Here is a 22,704-nt window from a genome sequence, read left to right as displayed (position 1 = left end):
TATTAAAGCTTTGTCAGCGTTTTTTACATATTCTATCCAATATGTGTTTTATTGATAATAAAAGTAAACTTCCAGAGTTTAAATGTTAATCTCAGTTAAGCAGTGCGTAATGATTTTCTGTAAATCAGCAAAGGCATTGCATATATCCACTTCACATACAGTATTTTTGTGACAACACCCTGAACGTCTCTGTAATGCAATCAGACGGACGAATATGGGCGTTTCATTGGAAACAGGTGTTCGGGACACAACAGTGTGTGTGTTTGAGTGTATGTCTGGGTGTCACAAGAGATTAGTCACTTCAGTCGGAGACATGGGGATGATTATGGAATTACAGGATCATCGTGGCTGCCTATTGTTCCTATAGCCTGGGATCACTGAGTCGCACTGCCTGACTGAGACAAACATAAGGCACGCTCAGAGAGCCTCCTGAAATAGGGGGCTGACCACAGACTGCTGACTCGGATCATAAGTGGTTCACAAACTGGTGTCTGCAGACGAAAGAGCATCCCGCAAAAGTAAAATTGTTTCATTTACTTATTTGCACTATGAACTACAATAAAAGTTAGCATGTAATGGTTTATCTTACAGCATTAAACTGAAGGTATATACAGCGTACTCCTATAGACAAAGAGAAAAACAAATCAAATTGCTTATTGTGCAGTACTCTAATATGACTCCTTCCTCCAATATAAAGTTCTGTGTGAAACAAGACCTACATTTGCATAATTAACAACAATCCCCAGAGAGTACTTTTCATATTGGTCCCCTATCAAACTATATATGCTCTTGTGGATTTTTGTGTATATTTCCAGCTCTCTGCTCTCTTCAGTGTGCCACACGAAATGTATAAGGCTTTCTGTATGATCAAAAACAAACTCGAAGCTCTAATCATTTCTGCCTCTTCTCCTGTCACCTTGCCCTTTAATTTCTACAGAAAGAGCAGAGGAGGCAGTGATCTCATGCTTTCTGTTTCTGTGCTCCCCGTCCTCTTAGCCTTATCCTGCTATTCACCGATTAACCCTCACCCCTGCAGCCTTCTCCTCTCACCCCTATATTCTCTGCTCCTGCTCTATGATTCTCCTCTAATGATGACACTATTCTCCTTCTAGCCTTATCCCTTTCTGCATTGTCCCTCCGCTCTGTCTTCACTTACCCATTTCTTGCTAACATATTACTCATCATCCACACACAGGGAAACTAGGGTTGGGCGATATCTATATACAGGGCGGGCTATGTAGGAAATCAGAGCTGGATTCTTGCGTGATCTTGCGAATCCAGCATTCTCGCAAGGTAACATGATTTGTTTGTGTTTGTGAAATAAACAAACACGAGTTTGCTGATGCCCTCATGCTAACCCTAATCATTTCTTTATTTCAGTTGAATTCAACTTTGCTTCCTTTTTATTTGTTGCTCCCCCAATGTTGTTAATGAAAAAATCAATCAAGAATTCAATCTGAACTTTTTTTCAACTTCTGTTATGCCCCAAAGTCACTCTCTCCATAACTCTAATTTAATTACATAACCGTTGATGGATGTTATGTTAAAATATACACATAAATACACACACATCTAAATAAATAAAGAATTATCTATCGTATCTTACACAAAGTTATGTTTACTTTTTCTGACTTCTCTCAGAAGATTTTAGCTGATTTGTCTGATCTCTGCCTCTTACAAAAAGAGCAAAGCCATCTATCAACATAGAGGCATTTGGTCATCAAATAAGGAGTGCCTGCCTTCACTATGAGAATGACACCATAAATCTGTGTGTTCACACTACTGGAACCTACAGCTCAGACTGTCGAGAGATGTCACCTGCCTGCAATGTGAACAATGATCCTCTGCTGCCCATGCTTCAGCACTGATGGATGGTGGGTGTCTCGCCCTTACTGGGACTGGCATTAAGGGCCAGAGACAGCCTATATAGTGTACAGGCTGTCCCTCTTTTTCTGTAGAGAGTAGCAAGAGGAGAGAATAGGCTTTAGAAAAAAAGCTGGCTTCCCAGCCGATGTTTCTTTAGAAGCAAATTGGTCATGAAGTCGGTACCCAGTCCAAGATTTTGTTTATCTCTATCTCACCACCCACATTATGATCTCACCCTATTTTGGCAGAGGCATTGGTTTGGGGCAAATCAGCCCATTGTGAGAAAAAAAAATGACAGAGGAAACAGAAAGAAAAGGCTCCTCTCTATCAAAAGGGGTCAAAATATCAGCCTTGCTTTTTGATGATGTGGAGGCAGAACTTGTCTGTTTGATTTGACACGGCGCTCATCACCTGCAGTGTAATAATGAAAATGTAAGCAGTTACATGATTGCGCCACATTCATAGATGAGGCTCTCAAATACTAGTCTCAACTGTGGGAGCACAGAGTACTTGAGCAGCTGTGAAGAAGGGAATAACATCGCCATCTAGAGGCTCGAGTCAGCATCGCTCCCACACACAGATGTGAACAGAAAAATGCCTGTCATGCTCTCCCACCTTACTCACAAAGCTACACACTCACTCTTCTCAACAAGTGGATTCAAACAGCCACAAGAGGAAGCTGTCCACAAGCACAGCGAAATACACCAGCAAAAACAGAGCCCTCCCTCTACATCTGAAGCATTTCTCCACTGCTTGATGAGACTCAGAACTATAGCTCCCCGTGTAAGGTCACTTCCAGCCAGCATGCAATATTGCTGGGGCGAGAACAAGCGGAGAGAAAGACAGATAGCGGAGAGGATGAGGGAGGATAAACACTTGACACACAGATAACCTTCGGTGAGAGCATGCACAGCTTGGAGCTTAACCGTATCTCAACTGAGACAGGTGACCAAAGAAACAATGGAGAGAAAAAAATACTAAGGGAAGGAGTGAAAGCCTCCACAGAGAAGAATTTTTTTATTCTTACCTATGATGGGAGCCAAGCGGAAAATGTCAGACAGACGGCTGTTCACGGGTTCATACGGAGAATCCTCCAAGAAATCATTACCTGTGAGGAAGATAACCACATTAGATAGATAGACAGATAGATATGTTTTGAACCCCCTCCTGTTTTGTTTATCATTCTTCACCCCTCACACTGGTTTGCATGTGACATGGATTATTTGGGTCAGTCAATATCCACGCTGGCACACAGCCACACGCTTGATTAGGCAGGTTGGTCAGCTGTGTTGCACAACTGGAAGTCGACACACTGGCAATGGGCTGGATGCAGTTTAGGGACTAAAAGCCCCCCCCCCCCCTGCAATGATCAACACTTTAAGATGGCAATGCCAGCGCTGAGGGGCTTCACGCTCCATTACCTTCAAAGAAAGTGATTTAGGAGGTCAAAAAGTACCTCGGCTCCGCAGGACTGTGGCTGTGAACTGAGTCGGGGGGCAAATCTGAATGAAAGTTGAGTGATGATCTCATGTGATAAATAGCTGTGTGCTACTTTTTGAGATTTTGTGCTTGTGGTAGGCAGGGATGGGGAGGGTCATGGAGCTGGAACGGGAGGGAGGGTGAGGACTAATGGTGCCCCCTCCATACAGCAGTGGGGGGAGCTGGGGCGACTAATCATCTCACCCTTTTACAAAACAGATTACAAACCCTTAGGGGAATGTCTATTTCACATTAACTATAGCTGCAGGGCGTTCTCCAAATGTAGCAATCCCACCCAAACAAAGACCCCTGAGGGACTTTGTAGAGTATTATGGCATCCAGGACAAAAAAAAGCAGCAATATTGTGCTATTGTTTCATTATTTGATAGTCCTTTGAACAAAAATAACACGTCTATAATCTTATAAGTCTTAGAGCAAATCAGAATCTGGTAAAGGAGGGTGTGTCTTGGGGTGGTTCTGGACAAGAAAGAGTGACACCAAAAGCACAAAACCAACCTTGTAATGTCTGATAGATCCCCCAATATATGCGCAGGCAGTTCTTCTCTTTCTTCATGCCCCTTTTACACCGGCAGTTGTACAGCGGGCTCTGTTTGAGTGCGTCCATGGCGCTTCGGCATTCGTCCTTGGCCTCCAGGCCGGCAACCATACTGAAGTTGCTCTCCTTGCCGCCGGCCACGCACTGCCTCATCGTGCGGTACTTGGTGCTGCACGCCTGCTCCTTCAGGCACTGCTCACTGGCCCTGACACAGTCCAGCCGGGTGGCCCCAGCACGCAGGTTCTCCTCGGCATAAGACAACACATCTGGAAACAGAAGTGACATTTATAATAATAATAATAATAATATAAGTAACAATCTCCTTTGTCGGTTGTTTGTTCACAGTAAATATTCAGATCTTAGCCACTTTGCAAGCTGTTTTCAGGGATTAAATATGACAGATATCAGCATGCAGGCTATCCAGTGACATGAAAAACACATCTGTGACGCCACTAGGATCATTGCATATCCACTTTGATTAAAAGCCGTTTCATACTTGACAACTTTGTGATCCACAGCTATAGTTTACTGGCAGTTCCATCATGCTGAGGAAAACGTGCTTTTACAGTCACTATTGTTGGATTAGGCAGCGACAGCTGATTGTCGTTTGGAAGCAGTTTGGACCACTGTACAGTGGGCTCTTCTCTGCGTTACCCAGAATCAGTGAGCAGCCGCTGTCTCTGCTGGCTCCCCCTTATTACCGTAAGAGACAATTAGCCACTAAATATTGTATGTAGTCTACGCACGTATGGGATGAATTTGTATCAAACGGACTGCTGTTGGTGCTCATAATTAAAGTGAAACTCACCTAAAAGAGGCAGAAGGACATACAGTAACGCGAGGGTCATCGTCTTCCTCTCCATGTGAAACATAAAACCTTGTTGGAACGAAATTAGCGAACTAAAAGCGACTTAACAGCAGTTTAATTCCCAGGGTAATTCCACTGTATTGAAATCCATTGAAAAGACGTAGCCGTGTGCGCTCCGCTGTACAGAACAGATCCAGCACGCCTCATGCGAGAAATAATCTCCCCTGCAAAAAGTGTCCAGTCCCGATTCTGCACAGTTTCTCTGACTCTAAGTAGTCTTTACAAAAAAAGAGAAGTGATTCTTTCTTTCTTTCTTTCCCTCCCGTGCGGGTGGTCTTCTCACCGCCGGGAGACAAAGACAAGGGGATCAGAGCAGCGGTGGAAGCGAAACGGGCGAGTGTCCTCCAACTCCAGCCAGTGGGATGCTTGCGTCTGTGCGTCTGAGCGCACACAGCCAACTGGAGCCCCACTGCTGTCTAGCGCATTCAGCAGCGGGAGAGTGCCAGCTTCCCCCTCGCACTAAAGTACTGTAATCTTATCATACATTTACAAATATATGCCTTCCTATCACAGCAAACTTGTTATGGTAATATTGCAATGGGAGCACAGAAAACACACAATTAGTTTTAAGCTCACTTAACTTTCTAATGAGCACCGGAGACATAAATCCCAGTGGATAGACAATATCACAGGGATAATCATTTTTGAAGGGTTACCATCACTGCTGAGTTGCACACTCACAACAAACCTCTTAGGGTTATTAGTCTTTCTGGTGTTTAATTTCATTAAACTTTCCATCTTACATACTCACACAAGTTTGGTTATAGCCTATATATAGGCCCATGTAGCCTATAGCCATATCACTGTTCCAGTCCATTAAAATGCACATAGGCATAGCCAGATAACCACAGATGGGATGTTGTTGCATTTAAGATGTTGAAACCACCACTGTCAACTCTTGATGTGTGTGGGCTGGTTTTACATTTCAGTGTAGCTGTGCTGACAGGAAGAGGGCAAAGAGCACGACTCAAGTGCATTTTTATGGCTTAATATAGCAACTTGCGGAGTAGCTTATATGGCAATTAGTTATATCGGAATCCCCTTCTAAACTGGAGTAGCCTACCACTCGTCTTGAGTGACAAATGGACATATTTAATGGAGTGAACGCCGCTCACAGATCCTATTCATGATATTTCAAGCATGTGTCTGGCTCCTCCCTGTTTGCTATAATGTTAATCCCATGTGCAGCTGAACACAAACAAAGTGTTATGCAACAGTGTGCCAAACTACAAAGAGTATAGGGTGTTGATGACACACATCAGGGGTTATGGGCTATCTTTTTAAAAAAAAAAACTTTTCAACAAAAGCAGCCTGACAGCGCAGCGCTGAAGGATAAATCCTGCACACACAGAGGAGAGTGGACACCGTGCGTCTGTCGCCATCTGTTGGCTGTTAAAAGTTATCATACTAAACCCCTTTTGATACTTTTAAAGAATACTACATTTTTCACGCTCGATAGTTTATTTTGGGAGTCAAAAAACCAATAAGAGAATCACACTTCCAAACATCTATTTGATTGGTGTATTATCAAATGACTTGAAATCTAACAAACAACGCCTGATTTTAATAACAGGGATGATGCATCATCCGATTTGTAACATTAACTCTTCCTATAGCTCATTGATTGCTTATAGGGTCTATTCAGAGGCTAATCCACTTGGCTAAATACATGGGACCAGACTATGTCAATGAGCCTCTCCCTGCATTATTAAAGACTGGGCCGAATCAATCAAGGATGCACAGTAAATCAACTTTACACACACACACACACAGACAGAGGTGGAGGGGGGAGAGAGCTGGTTCATTCAGAGATTGGATTAAATACCTCATTTGAACGTCAGAGAAAAAGCCCTTTTTGAAAAGTAACCTGTGATTAGGTAAGCACGACGAATCACTCCTGCAAGGTAACTTACAGTCACTTTTCAAAATTACTTTCAATTTTGTTAAATAGATATGCCACAGGCCATTGTCCACAGCTATTTCTTTTTATAATAGGCTATGACTTGGGGGGGAAAAAAAGACAGAAAGTGTTTCCAAATGAATGACAGGCTCAGGCTTCTATATCTGGGCTAATTGTCTGCTTGCAATTTGATGACTTTGCTGTTCTGTAGTCTCCAAAGGGAGCCTTGCCAGTCAGGGGAACGGCTCAGTCTGGTGATTTATGAAAAGCCTCAATCAATATGTGATATTCATTTTGCAAATGAATGTCACTATGATGTAGTCCTTGGGTCATTTAACGTTTCACACTGTAATGTGCTCCATGGCACCGGATCAGAATGCTTTTTTCCTCCTGTACCAGTGGTGAAAGGAGAAAATTGGTCAAAGTCAGGAATTGTGTGACAAATGTTACTGCAGCGGGTCTCAGTGGATTACTGTTGAGAAAGCGGTCTGTGCAGATACAGCAGCAACACGTTCAACACTCAAGTGGGAGGTGATCAATGACAGTTAAATTAATGTATGACTTAAGGTGACCACTGTTAGCTAACACTGCTTATCAACAGCAGACAGGAATGGAAAAAAAAAAAAAAAAAGTCAGACGTTAATTTAACCACTTATAACAGAGTTTCCACGTGGATAAGACACGCATGTGATGTGGGAGGTCTGGGTTCGATTCCCACTGCCTGAGCAAACCCTAGTTTGCTCCAGATGCATGCAAACTCTTGACATGTATAACAGTTGTATTGTACTGTACAACTTTGGATAAAAGCGACAGCTAAATGAGTAAATGTACTGCAGCTGACGTTAACTAACGTTACAAATAATATTACTGGTGCTTGACTAATGTAACTTAGCTGCACCACAACAAGCATTTCCGGCAAATTTTGTTTCTGTTTCACAAAACTGCGCATGTCAAAGTAATAATTAAACAAAATAAAATATAATGGTTCATCTTTTATCAGGAGTATTAGTCTTATTTGCAATGTAAAAAAACAAACAAACAAACAAACCGTTGTCAGGTGCAGGGTAACTTTGTCATTGTTGACAGCTGCATCAAAGGCAACCTTAGCTAGTTAGCTACAGGGGACAAACTATTGTTGGTTAACTTTAACAGTTACAGTAGAATCTATTCCGTAGACTTACAATGAGTTTAGACTCACTCTTTCATCAAATCCTTCTGACTGAACAACAATTAACTGAACAGACCCAAAAACTCAAAGAAGGTAACGTTAACTGACATTTTCAGCTAGCAAACTAAGCTATAAATATAGCTGTTAGCTAAGTTAACAGTTAGCAGTGAAAACAATTACAGTTTTCTGTAACTTAGGGACTTTATTTCAGAAGCTTTATTTGTTCTATTTGTTGGGGGTTGTTTTGGTTGTATACTTAAAATATCTGTCTGTCTCTTGATAATGTAATCTCTCCTAATGTTGCCTAACCTAGCTTAAGGCAGAGGTTCTCAAACTTTTTCACATCAAGGAGCCCCTAAACTCACACGAATTAGACCACAGACCCCCAAAACTTTGTCCAAGGGTTGGTGCCCTGTCCCGTCTGGAGCTGTCCCCGTTGTTAACTGTGTGTTAATAATAGACCTGAAATCAGATTTTAAGTGGCAAGAATAGAAAGACTGGACAACAGAGCAGACAGGTGTTGTGCTGAAAAGTGATTTGCAGTCAAAGCTGTATCTTTTTAAAGTTAGTATTTTTACGTCTACAGCTGCTTTTATCTGGATCTAACAGACATAACGTGCAAATAAACATCACTTTATGTACGTGGTAATACCAAAGGTATGTCTTTGTGATACTTTAACGTTTCTTTTAATGGAATAATCACAATTGTGGCCAAATAAGTTTTGTTTATGGCATAACCAGGCATGACATTTACGTGATTATCAATAATAGAAGCCTGTTTGTTGTCGATGGAATATTTCTTTGGTTGGCCTATATGTCTAATACCCCTGTTTATTTTTGGAAAACAGACTGTAGCCTATAATTAACATGACTGACTGTTGAGTTATAAAATAAAGACATGATCTCTTTTGCAGTTATCCTTATGACTCCGCATTATTTTACTTCAACAAATCCAGTTTACCGGTTGAAATACCTTTAAATGGCCAATACAACCCATAACATGCAGTATTCTACTTGCCAGAAAGTGATTGCAGCCTCTACTTATTCACTAAAATGTAGTTTCTACCTCAAAATGTTATATTTGACAGATTACAAAAACTGAAATTGTCCCCCTTTTTTATTTCATATATAATAACATTATATTTTTTAATCACATACTGACTACCAAAGCAAAAATGTCCCCGGTTTTCATTTCAGAAATCTGGTCATCTTACTGTAACCCCCTCAAGGAGCCTTAAGCCACTTTGAGAATCATTGTTTTAAGAGACTCTTCCCTCTTAACCAACCACATTTCAGCTATCTTAGGTAGGGGTGACCAGACATCCCTGTTTTCTGGGGACAGTCCCCGGTTTTGGTGGTCTGACCCCGTCTGGAGTTGTCCCCGGAAATGTCCCTGCGGGTTAATCATAGTCTGTATAACGTGTTAACAGACCTGAATCGGATTTTACGTGGCCAGAAAGACTGGAAAGCAGAGCTACTATTTATCTACTTAATTACTGAAAGGTTATTTCTGCCCTGAAATGACTTGATTATATTCATGTGGGTTATATTTGACAGATTATAACTCATCTAGTACTTTTTACCTCTTAAAATACCTTTAAATGGCCAATACAACCCATAACATGCAGTATTCTACTTGCCAGAAAGTAATTGCAGCCTCTAATTATTGACTAAAATGTTGTTTCTGCTTCAAAATGACTTGATTTTATTCAGAAAAGTTATATTTGACAGATAAAATCGAAGCTATATCCTTGAAGCAAAAGTGACATTTAAACACTCATTAGTGTTGGGTTGCTCAGTGTATCACAGTCTTTTTTTTTTGTTTTCTTTTGCTGGTCATTAACAAATCATGCATCTTTATTTCAGTCAAAGTAGCCATCATCAGATGTAATGAGAAGATCAAGAGCGCCACTGAAAGGTATGAGAAGACCAATGAGGAACTTAATAAAAAGGTGAGGCTACATTAAAATGTGCTTTTTCTTTTTTATACGCTGCTGACGTGTATAATTATGAAAACATATTGTACTGACAAGAGGAGCAGCCATGACACAGTGTGTAAAGTATGCCTACACAGATGTCTTTTGATACAGTATATGATTTGAGCAGGCTGCGATTGAACTGCCAAAAGCATTGTTGTGTAACACAAAATGGTGACCTACAATACACTTTAATAGAAGTTTTTAGCAGGTTTATAATATACTTTGATGATTTTATCAAGTTTTAACAGCTTTTGCCATATATTAATGCGATTTATAATTGTTGGAGGTTCTGGTAGGTTGTCACCAATTGCAATACTGTAAATAAGCGATGAAAGTGACTGTCGCCTGTTCGATGGTGCAGGTGATTTATAATAGAACAGCCTGATATTTGCACAGTCTGGTACTCATTTGCATGATGGCATATCATGCAGTTTGACTTTGAACCGTGACTCTAGATACAGTAAGTGTTCATCTGGGGTTCTTGCACAAGGAACAGTCACTGTGTGTGAAGTACTGGTTAATATTTTACTATTTTGCCTGCGGTGTCAGGAAGGAAATATATAATTTTTACTGTGTGTCCAATAGGAAATCTTTATAAAAATGAGAGATCATTGGTTTGTTTATATTGTAAATGTGTAACGTTTGTTGTAAAATGTAAAAACAAAGAGATAAGGAAAAATAAGAACAATAACAGTAATAATTGCTTTACCTTGAGGCAGCAGACAGTGGCACTGACACATGAGGTGAAGTAGTGCATATTGGCATATTGATCAGCTGATCTGCTTTATGATTTAAAACACTTAATTTCTCCCATTCATTTCATCAACAGTGCAAACTGCAAGTGCCACTGTAAAATCAATGGCTAATTTCCACCGGATAACATTAGTGAAACCTTTTAGCATGTGTGAGATATGATGTCGAAGGCAGGCTCATTGACCTTTCAGAAATATTGCTAACTTCTTCCTGTGCTTGTAAAAGTGGACATCTGATCAAAAGAGCAAATTGCTAGGTCTAATTTGAAAGGTTGCTCAATACAACACTATATCTGAGTATTATCTGCCTGAGAACACACGGCACGGATACCTTTTCTGTTTACACCATACAGATACGCTGGGTGTGTTTACAGCACAGCGTGTTTACAGCTCTCATTATGTAACACCTTACAGTTTATGAGAGCTGTCTTAAGATAATTACAGTGTTTAGAAAAGTTGGAAGCTGATTGTGCTTACTGAAAATGCACTGTCCTCCTCCACTACCATATAAGAAACAATAAACTCACTTCCTCCTTGACAGCTCGAATAACAGACTAAGAACTGTACTAAACGTCGTGTCTGGGGCATCTTTAAAAAGCATCCTCCATGAATTTACCTTCCTACATAATTTGGCAGTTTTCTTCATCTTCCGATGAAGACACAGGAACTAAACAAGAAAAGTTTGAATGTGAATGATATATACTGATATGTTGAAAAAGAAACCTAGACGCCCACGTTTTTAAAAGTATTTAAAAAATGGGTAATTTTTGTTCACCATTCCCCAGTAAGGGTCACAAACATGTCTACTTTACACAGTATACACAGCTGCCCATCTGTGGAATCACTAACATGTCTTTCACATATCAGCAATGTACGTCCCTCTCACTACATCTGTCTGTCAGATTGTGCGTCTTATCGGCCTGCTCATCTATTTCTGCTCCAGGCCCAGCAGTTGTCTGCGATGAGGCTGCAGCATGATCTGATGAAGAAATGTGCAGACCAGATGTCGAAGCAAATTGAAGAGCTGCTCTGCCAGAAGAGCCACCTCGGGGAACGGCTAGTGGGTTGAAGCCTGAATCAATATTTACATTTCATAGCTTATTGGTTACGTGTAACATGAATACCTGGTTAACTTTTATAGTCCAAACTATGTAGATGTACAAATTAACCCCTCAACCACCACTGCCTGAACCTCCTTTGGAAGCTCTTCAGATTTTGTCCATTATAAACAAAATATGTAAACCTGCAACTAACAGATATTTGTTTTCATAACCAATTAATTTGTCTATTTCTTTTTTGATTAATCAATTAATCATTTAGGCTATAAAATGTCAAAATTGCAATGTCCCAGAGCCCAAGTCGACATTTTCATATTACTTGTTTCGTCTGAACCTCAAATGTAATCAATGTACAGATATAAAAACATCAAATCCTCACACTTAAAAAAGCAAGAACAAGTGAATGTTTGAGTATTTGTATTAATCAATTATCAGAATGTTTGACGATAAATGTTCTGCCAACCAGTTAATAATCAAGAAATTGTTTTAGCTCTTGGCCCACTGAAGTGAGAATAGCCACCGCATTCCTTCAAAGGCCGTCATAGTTGTCAAAAAGTGGTCTGTAGCTGATCCCAGATACACGCTGTTGTGTGAACACAGTCCATGGAAACTCACCCTGTGTCTTTGTGTATGTTTTGAAACACAACCGCATGAAACCGCACAATGAGCTCATAGTGAGATCATATTTTCACGATTAATCGATTAGTTGTTTGTTCTATAAAATGTCAGAAAATGGTAAGAAGTGTCAATCAGTCCAAGATAATGTCCTGAATTGTAAAATATTCACATTTAACAAGCTGGAATCATAGACTTTTTACCTGTTTAAAGAAAAACAAAGACTCAAGCGAATTAATCGATTATCAAAATAGTTGCCGATTAATTTTACAGCTCTGCTCTTGACTTTTAAGATTTCATCATACTTTTATAATTAAAATCACTTATAGTAGCAGTAGTAGAGGTCGTTGTAGCATCACAAGAAGCTGTGTTTGTATTATCGTTGGGAGCATTTCACATGATACGTCTTTTCATACCAGGCCAAGATAAAGAGGGAGTCTAAAGAAGAAGAGGAAAACTTCCTTCAGGAGATCTCAAGGTTCAACAGTGACTTCAGTCTTCGAGGGAACAGAGAGATAGTGTTCGAGAGCCAAACACACGCGGAGATCCTGGACCTGGAGAGGGAGGTGGAATCATTGTACAAAGGTCTTAAAAGACAGATAATTGGACTGTTTTCACAGAGGTTATATAACACAGATGTGGCCCTGACTGCTCATTTTTTAAAAATATTATTACATTTTTGGTATATTATACAGTACAGGATAAGTGTAGTAAGCAGATGAATTATTAATGACAGGTCTTGTTCACAGCGTAGTAGTCAGCATGATTTCAGGAAGAATCTGAATTTAAATGATGGTGGGTGGAGAATGAAAGTAAAACTGTAGTAATTATATTCACTTCTGAATTGAGTGAAAATTAATAACTGTCTGTACTGTATAATTAATGCAAGGATGTTGTGTGGGTAACAAAATAAGGGGTGCTGGGATGTTTTGGAATAGGCTTTGGAAAGAAAACAGTTTATCACAACGAAAAAATACTAAGAAGTTAAAAAAAATAATGTTTGAAATTCTAAAACAAATCAGGAAAATACATTCAAGTCTGGCACGAAGTCAAATAATTAATGCTGAGTTGATCATTGTATTGGGTTGAAGGTTGGATGCAGGTGTGTGCCAGGTACCTGCTAAATCTATCTTTTCTATCCCAGTGTGTACAGAAATATACACAGAGAAAAAAAAGACAGCATTAACTAACTTACTAAATTCACACATAGCTTAAACCTACTCCTGGATTAAACAGAATAGAGTTATAACTGATAACTATCACCCGAAGGACTGAGAATCTTAACACACAACTAAATACAGTTAGATTTTCTATATAAAATTCACTTTAGTCCAGGACTTGGTTTGCTGTGTGTCCTCACAAACCAGCCCCAGTCCCTAATTTCATGATGATATTAAGTGCAGCTCACACTAATAACGTCTTGCCTCTGCAGCACTTGCGCCATCACCACCCCACGTTGGGTAGAATGAAGTTTTATGAAGACAATTTTAACATATGGGTAGGAAATCAATGCATAGTGTGTTTAATTTAATCATTACGTTTAACCAATAAATATTATCTAGTGATAATTTGCACAGATATTGCAGTGGCAATGGTTTAAAGTGTAATATATCGATTCCAGCAACTTTTAATGAAAAACAAGTTTTCATTAGTTACACACAAGTGAGGGTATACTGTAGCTCACATAACCGATGAGGACCAATGTCTTCACATTATTATATCTGGTCTCAAGAGAACAGCATTTTCTGATAGTTTGTACATTTAAAGTGAATTTCAAAAATGCCCACATTGCAATACTTTTACAAGTTTTCTTTCATTTAGCAGTATAAATTCAATATAAAGTTCTGCCCTCCTGGTGATTTTACTCAATGATTCTTGGTGCCAAAGTAGGATTTTGTCTTTTGTCCCTCTACAATCAGAGATGGAGCTGATGAGCCGCAGCAACAGCCACATGAGCTCCATACAGGAGGAGAAGAGAGCGCTGCAGCTCAAACTACAGGACCTGGATAGCAGTCAGAAAGGTGAATACCAAAAGATCCTTTTATGTTAGATAATGTGGTTCTGAAAGAGCACGTGTAAATCTGCTACACTCTTCACACCACCAACTGACAGCTTTTCTTTTTCTGCTTCTGACTCAACACACTTTACAAGCTCCTTTATTGTTTCCTTCACACTGCCAATAGCAGACCATCCATCTTCCAGCTTAATTTGTAACATTATCTGTTAAATCAAAGAGAAAAAGAGAATTCCACCACACTGCTAAGACACTTGTACGGTATCTGGAGCACAGATGTTGAACATTAAGTATGTCTGGCTTCATGACCAGGTTGGAAGGAAGGTCAATGAAGGTGCGAAAGACGCTATTTTAGTTTGTGTCACTCACACATGTAGTATACAGTATGCATTTTTAGCTCGAGGCTATACAGGTTTAGCTGTGTTGGGAACAAAATAAAGACTGCATTGTTGTGGATGTGTTGCTACAGGTACAGGGTTTAAATATGAAATACTTTCCAGGAAGTTCAGTTTGAGTAATAGATCCATAAGTTTAAAGGCTTATCATGGGGCAAAACACAGCACAGTGGTTTATAATACTGTGAGACATCATTTCACTTGATGATTGTGAGGTGAAAAGCATAAAACACTGTACATGGCAGCATTGTGCGCTTACACCTAATAAAAAGTTGAGCCGTGTTGAACTTTTTTGTCAACTGACCCTGAGACGTGTGGCCCGCTGTCTTCTGGTCTCCCACTGTGCTCAAAGAGTTGCCTGGAATTAATAAAAAGGCTGTATTTTTTGACGTAGTGCTCATGTCAGTCGGAACAGAGCATCTCCTTTAACGTTGGGGGGATCCAAAGTTTGTCCCATTGTTTCAGCCACCTCAGCAAAAGTCTTAACAATGCAGCTACAGTGTGTGTCTGCCCTGTTTGCGGAAAGTCATTTTGTGTTTGATTCATTACTCTTGACAACAGACCTGGATCGGCAGTTCGCTGAGGCTGAAGCAATGACAGAGACTCTGAGAGCGGAGAGCCTGTTTGTCAGTCAGAAACCTCTCACTGACAGCACCTGTCTGAGGTGAGTGTCATCAACTGTCAGGATGCTGAGGGAGGTTTATATATTTGGACACACAGACACAGTACCTGCCTTACTTGCAGTTACATTATGTCACAGAATATAATCATTATGACACACAAAAGAGTAACGTAAATACTGCAGGGAAATACATGCGAATAAAACACAAACGATCAAAAGAGAACAAAACAAAATGTAAACACAGCAGTAAGCTCTTTAGCAGCCCATAAAACACATTATTTCACAGAGCTTCCTGTTATTTTAAATATTCCTTGGTGAGCAGCTATGATATGTAATTAGTTGAGCATTTGTTTCTCTGGTGAGAGTCAGTTTACAAAAGTGCAGTCACTGTCCTCTCCTCACCAGAGTTCTGTGTTTTTATATAGTATAACCTCAGTATAAAATTCATCTCGGTAAAAGCACTAATAGCCATGGTCACTCTTGTGATGCTAAATGCACTTAGAAAAAGACAGGAGAATCACACTCTCAACGACACAACGCAGCATCCCGCAAGCCCATTAGATGGAAGTGTTATTAACAAAGAGCAGAAATGGATCTTTTTATTTATTTATTTCATTTAATCGAGAATAAGAGAGCGTCCTGGTGGCCAAGACAGGCAGCAGCATAAATAACACAGGAGCAGACAAACATAAAACATAAAACAATTTAAAATGAAAACAAAGAAACTGCACAATAATAAGATTTCAAAGCATTCAAAACATCTACAGCAAGACGTAGCTGAGCCAAGAAATTTCACTCACGAGTCCACTGAGACTGTGTTGGACTCCCACTGTGAGAAGTGCTGAATAGACCGGTAAGCCCAGCTCACGTCTCTGTTTCTCGCTCTGTTTCCTGCTGGCCCGACTCCAAATCTAGAAGTGTAAATAACAGAGCATTAAGACCATTTGGCTTAATTAAGGCTTTGATCTGCAGTGTATTTCATTCAGTCAACAAGTGGGAAAAAGAAACTGAGGCTAATGTGATTGATACGGGGAGCTTTATAAGGGGAAATGAATGAGGTGCGGACAATTAAGCGGTTACACTGAATGCTTATCCAGCAACTTACCAGCAAATAAATACAGTTTGATTTTAGTGGAATCATACATCATGTGTTAACTGGAAAAATTCAACTTTTATATGTAAACTAGCAAATGGAGCAACCCAAACATCATTTTACAATATTAAATATACAATATTAGGAAACATAACTAGTACAGTATATGTATTTAATTAGATATACAGTACATATGGAATTTCCATAAAAAACTTGAATTAACAATGGTAAGAGGCAGCTGTGTGTGCGTGTCACAAAATGAAGAGCAATACATAGAGAAACACCATCAAATAAGACAGATGAATAGCAGTAGTCAGCTTATTTTTGGAGCTCTAGAGAAAACAGATATGTGAAGCCGGTGCACACTCACAAGTGTGAAAATGTAATAGTTAACGCTTTGTGAGTTTCAACTCACAGGGAAATTTTATTCAGGTTCCTCTGTTTCCAATTTAAACTGTGAAATTAAGTATATATAGTTCATTATATGTTTTTTCTATTCAGTGGTGACAATTACTGGGGCACATTGTTCATTTTACTGTTTTACGTTAGTATCTGCACTCTCCCTTGTTCCTGTTGTTTTATTTGGAGTTTTCTTTTCTGAAGTGCAAATGATACTGTCAGCGCCTGCATAGCTGTGGGATAAACTGGGCTATAGTCTTTGCTCGGGAAGTCTGAACATGTTGTTTTATGCCTTTTGAATTGGTCTGTAAAGTCCTGTTAGATCAATCGTCTTAGTAAGGTTCTCCAAAACAACTTCAGGGTTTCTTGGCATTGATTCTCAGACGTAGTCTCTGAAGCTCTTCTGGAGGGATGAACACCGTTCCTCCAAAAGATAATCCCTTGTTTGGTGATTTAATGATGGTGGTGGAGAGCACTGTCTCTGTCTCAAAATCTCCTCTAGTGTTCAATCGGGCTGGGATCTATCGCCTGTGAAGGCCATAGCATAGCATAGATTCACATAATGTTCATTCTCATCAAACCATTCAGTGACCCCTCGTGTCCTACAATATATGGAAACATCTGCATTAGTTATGCATGTCCACAAATTGATTTCAAATTTAATTAAATTGTTACCCATCGTTATGGGTAAACACTCACATGTTTCTTATCTCCTTAGATTCAGGCATCCAAACATTGAACAATGGGCACAAATAAAATACAACAGCAAGACAACTGCCTGCTCATCACAGTAGAATATGAACCATAGTTCCTTCCTTTGCTGAAACATGACTGCTAGAAGAGTGCTGGTCCACCTTGTTTCTTCACAAAGAGACTTCCTTTATTTAATTAAAGACCAGAGATCAATACTGTTCCAGGAAGGAAGGGTCATTGTTATTGCTGATGCCGCTACTTTGGGTAATGTCTTCTCCACAATACTATGATTGTGAAGTGATTGACAAATCCTCAAACCTATCTGGAGTTTTTTTTTAAATCAAAGTATAACTCCTTTCAAATCAGATTTGTTCCAGTACTTCATTAAAGGTGTTCTCATCGTGCCTGTTATTAGGACGAGGTACAAAACAGGCACATGCCGTAGTCCTTGCTTTCATTTTCATCTGTTTGTTTTGGTCAACCTCATTTATTTTTCTCTGCCACATACTCTCTGTTCATGTTCCTTTTTCTGAGCCCTCCGCCCTCTTCCGGCATTGCATTAAATCATGCATGTGAGTAGCATGTCCCTGTTCATCCATCAGCATCATTAAACATACTGGGTCCTTCATTATCCCCGGACTTATTAGCCTCAGGAAGTGCTGAGGATGTGGCTTTGGAAGAGAGAGGCCTCCTCTCAGTCGTTCTTATGATCATCCATTCTGAACTGAAACCATCAATCCTGTCTTCAGCCACTGCAGCGTCTCTTTAAAACGCATATTTAACTCTCCTCTCATTGATTGTTGGAAATTGAATGCATGTCAATTTGAACGAGTGCTACAGTCATTTAAAAAGTGTTCAGTGTGCAAAACAGGGTGGCTTCTGCTGTAGATCGTTCACTGTCACACATAGGAAGATACCTGAAATATTCTTTCAGTGTGCTTGAGATCGATAATTTAGGAATTATATGTATATTCTGATGTGTAGGATTTTCTTCATTGATATATTAGTGCTACATTATTTGTGAAGGCTCAGTTTAAGATGTCATTGTACTGCGTAAATCTAATATTAAACTGCAGAAACCACCAATATCCAAAACGCCGTCCTGAGTGTCTTGGAGTTGGAAACATAATTCTACTGTTTGAAAAACAGTATGCTTGCCTCAAAAATCTGATTTCTAAGTTCCACAGAGAAGTGTAAAGTTTAAAACACTGCTGTTGGTTTTTAGACTGTGAAAATGCAATTGTAGCTCAGTAGTTTTTTTTCTTTCATTAACTTTCAATAAAAGAAGGTAGCTTGCTTCAGATTCATGTGTGGCTCAGTATAGAACCTTCAAACACCTGCCATAACAGTTAAATCACAGCCAAGGCATCGAGTACCACGGCCCAAAGTCCACTGCTTTTCCCAGAGGCAAACTGAACTGAGTAATACAATTGTATGTATGAAATATTTACTTTGCTAAGAGCGGACTGCTTTTAAAGACAGAATGAGGTTTTAGTCTGTCACAAAGGGACAGCAGTCTTGCAGCAGTTTTGGTTGATGCTTCCCTCTGCAGCCACATACCTGAACGCTACCAACCGACCTTTGAGGTTTGCTCCAGTTGGGTGATTTTAATGTGAGAGACATTTCTAAACTTTGATTTATTGATGCCAGTTCACTCTATGCTTAGTCATTTGTCTTTTGGGGCCTTCCGTATACCGTCACCCCTGTGTGGTGCACCCCTAGGGGAAAGTTTATTAAATACACAATAACAAGGACCTGACAACACTGACTGCAGTGTGTTCGAGCAGGACTGCAGGTCGTTTTTCCACACACAGTGTTGTATCAAAAACTGATTTTGAAACCTTTGCATGAACACAGCAGGGTTGCTCCTCAAACTGTTAATGTTACTTTTATCAGGGTCAGTAGTTAGCCTCCGTCTGGTTTCTTCTGCTGTTTAGATTTAGCAGGCGCACCACAAAGGCTACATAGTGATATAAGGGATGGAAAGCTGCATGTTTGAAGAAGATCCACATGTCAAGTTTCACTAAACATCATAAATTCCATTTTTCCTGTTAGCTTGTAGTCGTAAAGCATTCTGGATAATAAGTCAACTGTCAAAGAACGGATAGATTTTGCCTGCTGTGGAAGTCGGGGTAAAGTTAAAACTGTAAACATCTTAGTGAAGTTGTTGTTGTGCATGTAAACAAACTGAAACTCTGTAATGCCATGGGAACTTCTGGGTAAATCTCTTTAAATAGAAACCAACTATTATCTCAATCTGGGTATTTACAAGAGTTGGGATATATCGTGCATGAGTGGTCTATGTCACTATAATCATGAATACCAATGTGAAAAACAGTTTCATGTAGTACATTTGGTTTTGTTTATTTTCTCAGTGATAAAACACAATAACATGGTGACACCAAGTATAGTGATAGAAAGAAAACACATAAATAGGTTTAAACTCAACATTTAAAACTAAAAATGCTGATGCTTCTTTTTACAAGTTGCCTCTTTCATAATTCCTTTTCTTCCACCACACTTTCAGTTACTGACATGGGTTTCATTTGTTTACCAGGCTGAGGAAGGAGCTGGAGACGCATAAAGAAGGCGAGCTCGAGCTTCTGAGAGAGGCGCTCAGCTCGGAAATACAGTTCTTGAAGTCAGTAAGTTACCGTGTCGTGAGCAAGGGTTTTATTCAGGCTAATACAAACTATTTTAGAAAAGACAGAGTCATTCATATCCCACAAGAATCAGACAGGATTACTTGCATGTCCAAATAATATCTGCCAAGTCTAGCTAAGGGGTGGGAAAGGGAAGTTCTGTCCATCATGTCCATCTGCATTCTTAACTGTTTTCTTTGTAGACTTTCATTCAGTTGTTCAATTCTTTTATTTTCTATTTTCAGAAGCTGGACAGCAGCCAGGGAAGTAAGCAGCATTAGTTTTGGCACAGTGATGATACAGGAAGGTTACATTGGTTCATTGATCATCTCTTCTGTTAAAAAACATACATGCTGATGAATAGACGGGAGCGAAAGGCTTGAAAGAAGTCAGGAAGGAAACAAAGGGAGGGACGTGTGTGTGTGTGTGTTCTTTAATATTTACCTAAAAAGTTACATGAAAAGAGCAAATTTCGTTCTGGGAGTCTTGTTAACAAAATGTTAGTGTTGACACTTGTAAACTGTTACTGGAAAAGCTGATACAAAACAGACATACAATATCACAATTGATAAATCTTTTAAGTGAAACATTTATTTTTTTTTACCTTTCATTTTCAAGCTATACACTGCAGGTCTGTTTCTACCTTCAAGTAGTTGTTTTAATGAGAAAATGTAAGCTTTTTATGTCTAATTTAGTTGCTCAGGACAAACAACTAAGCTCATACACATGCCTTGTGAACAGAATGACATGTGCGTCATCCCTTGCAAATAAAGGAGGCATTCAAAAAGTGATTTAATACTGCCCTCTAGTGTACAAAGAGTAACATTGCTATAATGGGGGTTGAGTCAAAACAGATGCTTAGAGACTGAATTAGCATTGAACAGCATGTAATTCAATCACTGACATTGGAACGAATGCAATAAAATAAAAGCACTTACTTACTTTCACTGCTGCAGTTATTCTGTCCAGAGAATATAACACTATTTGGCCAAAAGTATGTGGACACCAAAGCACATATATTCATTTATTGTACATGTTATTCCAAAAACACATGGGTATTAATATGCTGATGTATATGGTGTTCTGGGAACTTGGCCGCAGGGATCCATCCCAATGCGGTCTGATACAGTTGAGGTCAGGGCTCTGTGCCGGCCGGTCAAGTTCTTCCTCATCAAACTGGAAAAAGCGTTTTTTTTTTTTATGAACCCAGTCATGTTTAAACAGGAAAAGGCCTGCCCCAGACTGTTGCCACAAACATAGAAGCTCAATCTTGTCGAAAATATAATTGTCTGCTCCTTAGTTGATGTGAATTAAGTTGTAGCCTGTCCTCTTCCAGGTCTCCATGGTGGAGAGGAGGTCTTGTGGCTCAGGTCAAGTTTGGCTAAGCGTTCTTGCGGATCCATTCTTCATAGATATTACAATCTATTCTACTCTGTACACGTGTTTGTATGTCTGTCCATCCTGGGACAGGGATCCTTCTTCCGTTTTTCCACATTAAAGGGTTTTTTGGGGTATTTTCTTCCTTATCCGAATCGAGGGTCTAAGGATAAGAGGGTGTGCTGTACAGATTGTAAAGCCCACTTAAGCAAATTTGTAATATTGGGCTGTATAAATAAAATTGACTGGACTTGACAATACTCACACTTGTTTTGTTTATATGTGAGTCAGTTACCAAGAAAAGCCCACCTTACCACTGCTCATCCCTCAGCCCACAGACGGTTATTTCCGTAATTGATGATTAGACAGTCTGTCGGCCTACACCAGAGGGTCATTCTGCAGGTCATTTTCTCCCTGATTAGAGTGATTCCTAATAGAATGATGTGGAATGTCAATGGCTACCTAATGAGATCCTGCAATCTCATTTTGACTTTTTAACCTTGATCTCAGTGAGCTACGTCTGGATGTGTTAGCGAAAACCGAGAGCAGACAGAACAGGAGTCCATTTGGCGGAGTAGTTAACCTCATTTCAACTGCTGCTCTCGTCGAGACCTCGCCATCAAGCACATAAACAATGAGTGACTATTAACAAAATGAAGTCAGAAGGAAAGCGGAGAAGATGGCAACCAGAACACTTGAAGCTGAATCCCTCCTTTTATGGAAATGCAGTGATCCAGGCGTTTATCTTTAGAGAAACATCCCCTTTAATACAAAGTGTTCGTGATTGAGTCATAGACTGTAGTACAGTCGCTGCCTCGCTGAAACAATACGGTTGTGTTTGCCGTGTTTAGGTTCACGTCATTTCCCGCCAATGACTGGACCGTGGGGAAATTCCCCGGGATAGCGAATGTAGGGTTACTTAGACGAGTAATCCTCAATTTACGTTTTATTTTTCAGCTAAGGTGCATCCATGTAGCTTCTAACTAAATATATTAAGTAAAATCGGTCATTACAGGAGAGATCAAAATCTTGGGTCCTGCTTTTTCAAAAGGAAACGAGTCAGTGTCCTAAAATTGCCTTACCCTCAGACCCCATTAGTGGCAAAGGAATAGCAAACATGGCTGGAGCATGCAGTAAAAAGTCGGACACCGCTAAAGCTGCACTGCTGGAAAAATGGTAAACTGCATGTAACGACACTAAACTGAGTGTGTATAAATGCTAACAACCA

The 22,704-nt window shown here is 39.8% G+C and overlaps 2 protein-coding genes across 8 annotated transcripts in view; one reads left to right on the top strand and one right to left on the bottom strand.

Annotated features, from left to right (window-relative positions):
* The window catches only part of gfra1a (gdnf family receptor alpha 1a), a 108,192-nt gene extending 99,836 nt beyond the window's left edge, over window positions 1-8,356 (bottom strand). The window contains exons 1-4 of one of the 6 annotated variants that reach the window (XM_046065164.1): window positions 4,710-4,945; window positions 3,862-4,167; window positions 2,894-2,974; window positions 1,794-1,952 (exon numbers count right to left, since the gene is read on the bottom strand). In XM_046065164.1, coding sequence (XP_045921120.1) covers window positions 1,794-1,952; window positions 2,894-2,974; window positions 3,862-4,167; window positions 4,710-4,773 — 610 coding nt within the window. In that variant the 5' untranslated portion in view covers window positions 4,774-4,945. Of the gene's footprint in view, window positions 1-1,793; window positions 1,953-2,893; window positions 2,975-3,861; window positions 4,168-4,397; window positions 4,522-4,709; window positions 4,946-7,717; window positions 7,942-8,202 lie in introns of those variants that run through there. The other 5 variants (XM_046065167.1, XM_046065166.1, XM_046065162.1 and 2 more) reach the window with 5 other exon arrangements.
* On the top strand, window positions 7,646-21,046 carry ccdc172 (coiled-coil domain containing 172). Of its 2 annotated transcripts, XM_046065169.1 has the most exons (8): window positions 7,652-7,930; window positions 9,704-9,789; window positions 11,512-11,628; window positions 12,661-12,826; window positions 14,161-14,262; window positions 15,212-15,314; window positions 20,015-20,102; window positions 20,345-21,046. In XM_046065169.1, exons 1-8 carry the CDS (start codon window positions 7,852-7,854, stop codon window positions 20,378-20,380), a joined length of 777 nt encoding a protein of 258 aa, XP_045921125.1. In that variant the 5' UTR covers window positions 7,652-7,851; the 3' UTR covers window positions 20,381-21,046. The 2 variants fall into 2 exon arrangements, with proteins under 2 accessions (XP_045921126.1, XP_045921125.1); XM_046065170.1 differs by lacking the exon at window positions 11,512-11,628 and having other exon boundaries at window positions 7,646-7,930.
* The last annotated feature ends 1,658 nt before the right edge of the window (window positions 21,047-22,704 follow it).

This window comes from Micropterus dolomieu, linkage group LG12 (genome assembly GCF_021292245.1).
Source record: "Micropterus dolomieu isolate WLL.071019.BEF.003 ecotype Adirondacks linkage group LG12, ASM2129224v1, whole genome shotgun sequence".
Taxonomy (NCBI): domain Eukaryota; kingdom Metazoa; phylum Chordata; class Actinopteri; order Centrarchiformes; family Centrarchidae; genus Micropterus; species Micropterus dolomieu.
The sequence above is the reverse complement of the archived record's forward strand: the minus strand, read 5'-3'. Positions and strand labels throughout refer to the sequence as shown.

Excerpts from the sequence above, each read along its gene's own strand:
- ccdc172 (XM_046065169.1), top strand. The coding sequence starts at position 7,852 with ATGAGTTTAGACTCACTCTTTCATCAAATCCTTCTGACTGAACAACAA. Across the intron at positions 15,315-20,014 it reads ACTGACAGCACCTGTCTGAG|GCTGAGGAAGGAGCTGGAGA; the intron begins GTGAGTGTCATC and ends TTTGTTTACCAG. Across the intron at positions 20,103-20,344 it reads AAATACAGTTCTTGAAGTCA|AAGCTGGACAGCAGCCAGGG; the intron begins GTAAGTTACCGT and ends TTCTATTTTCAG.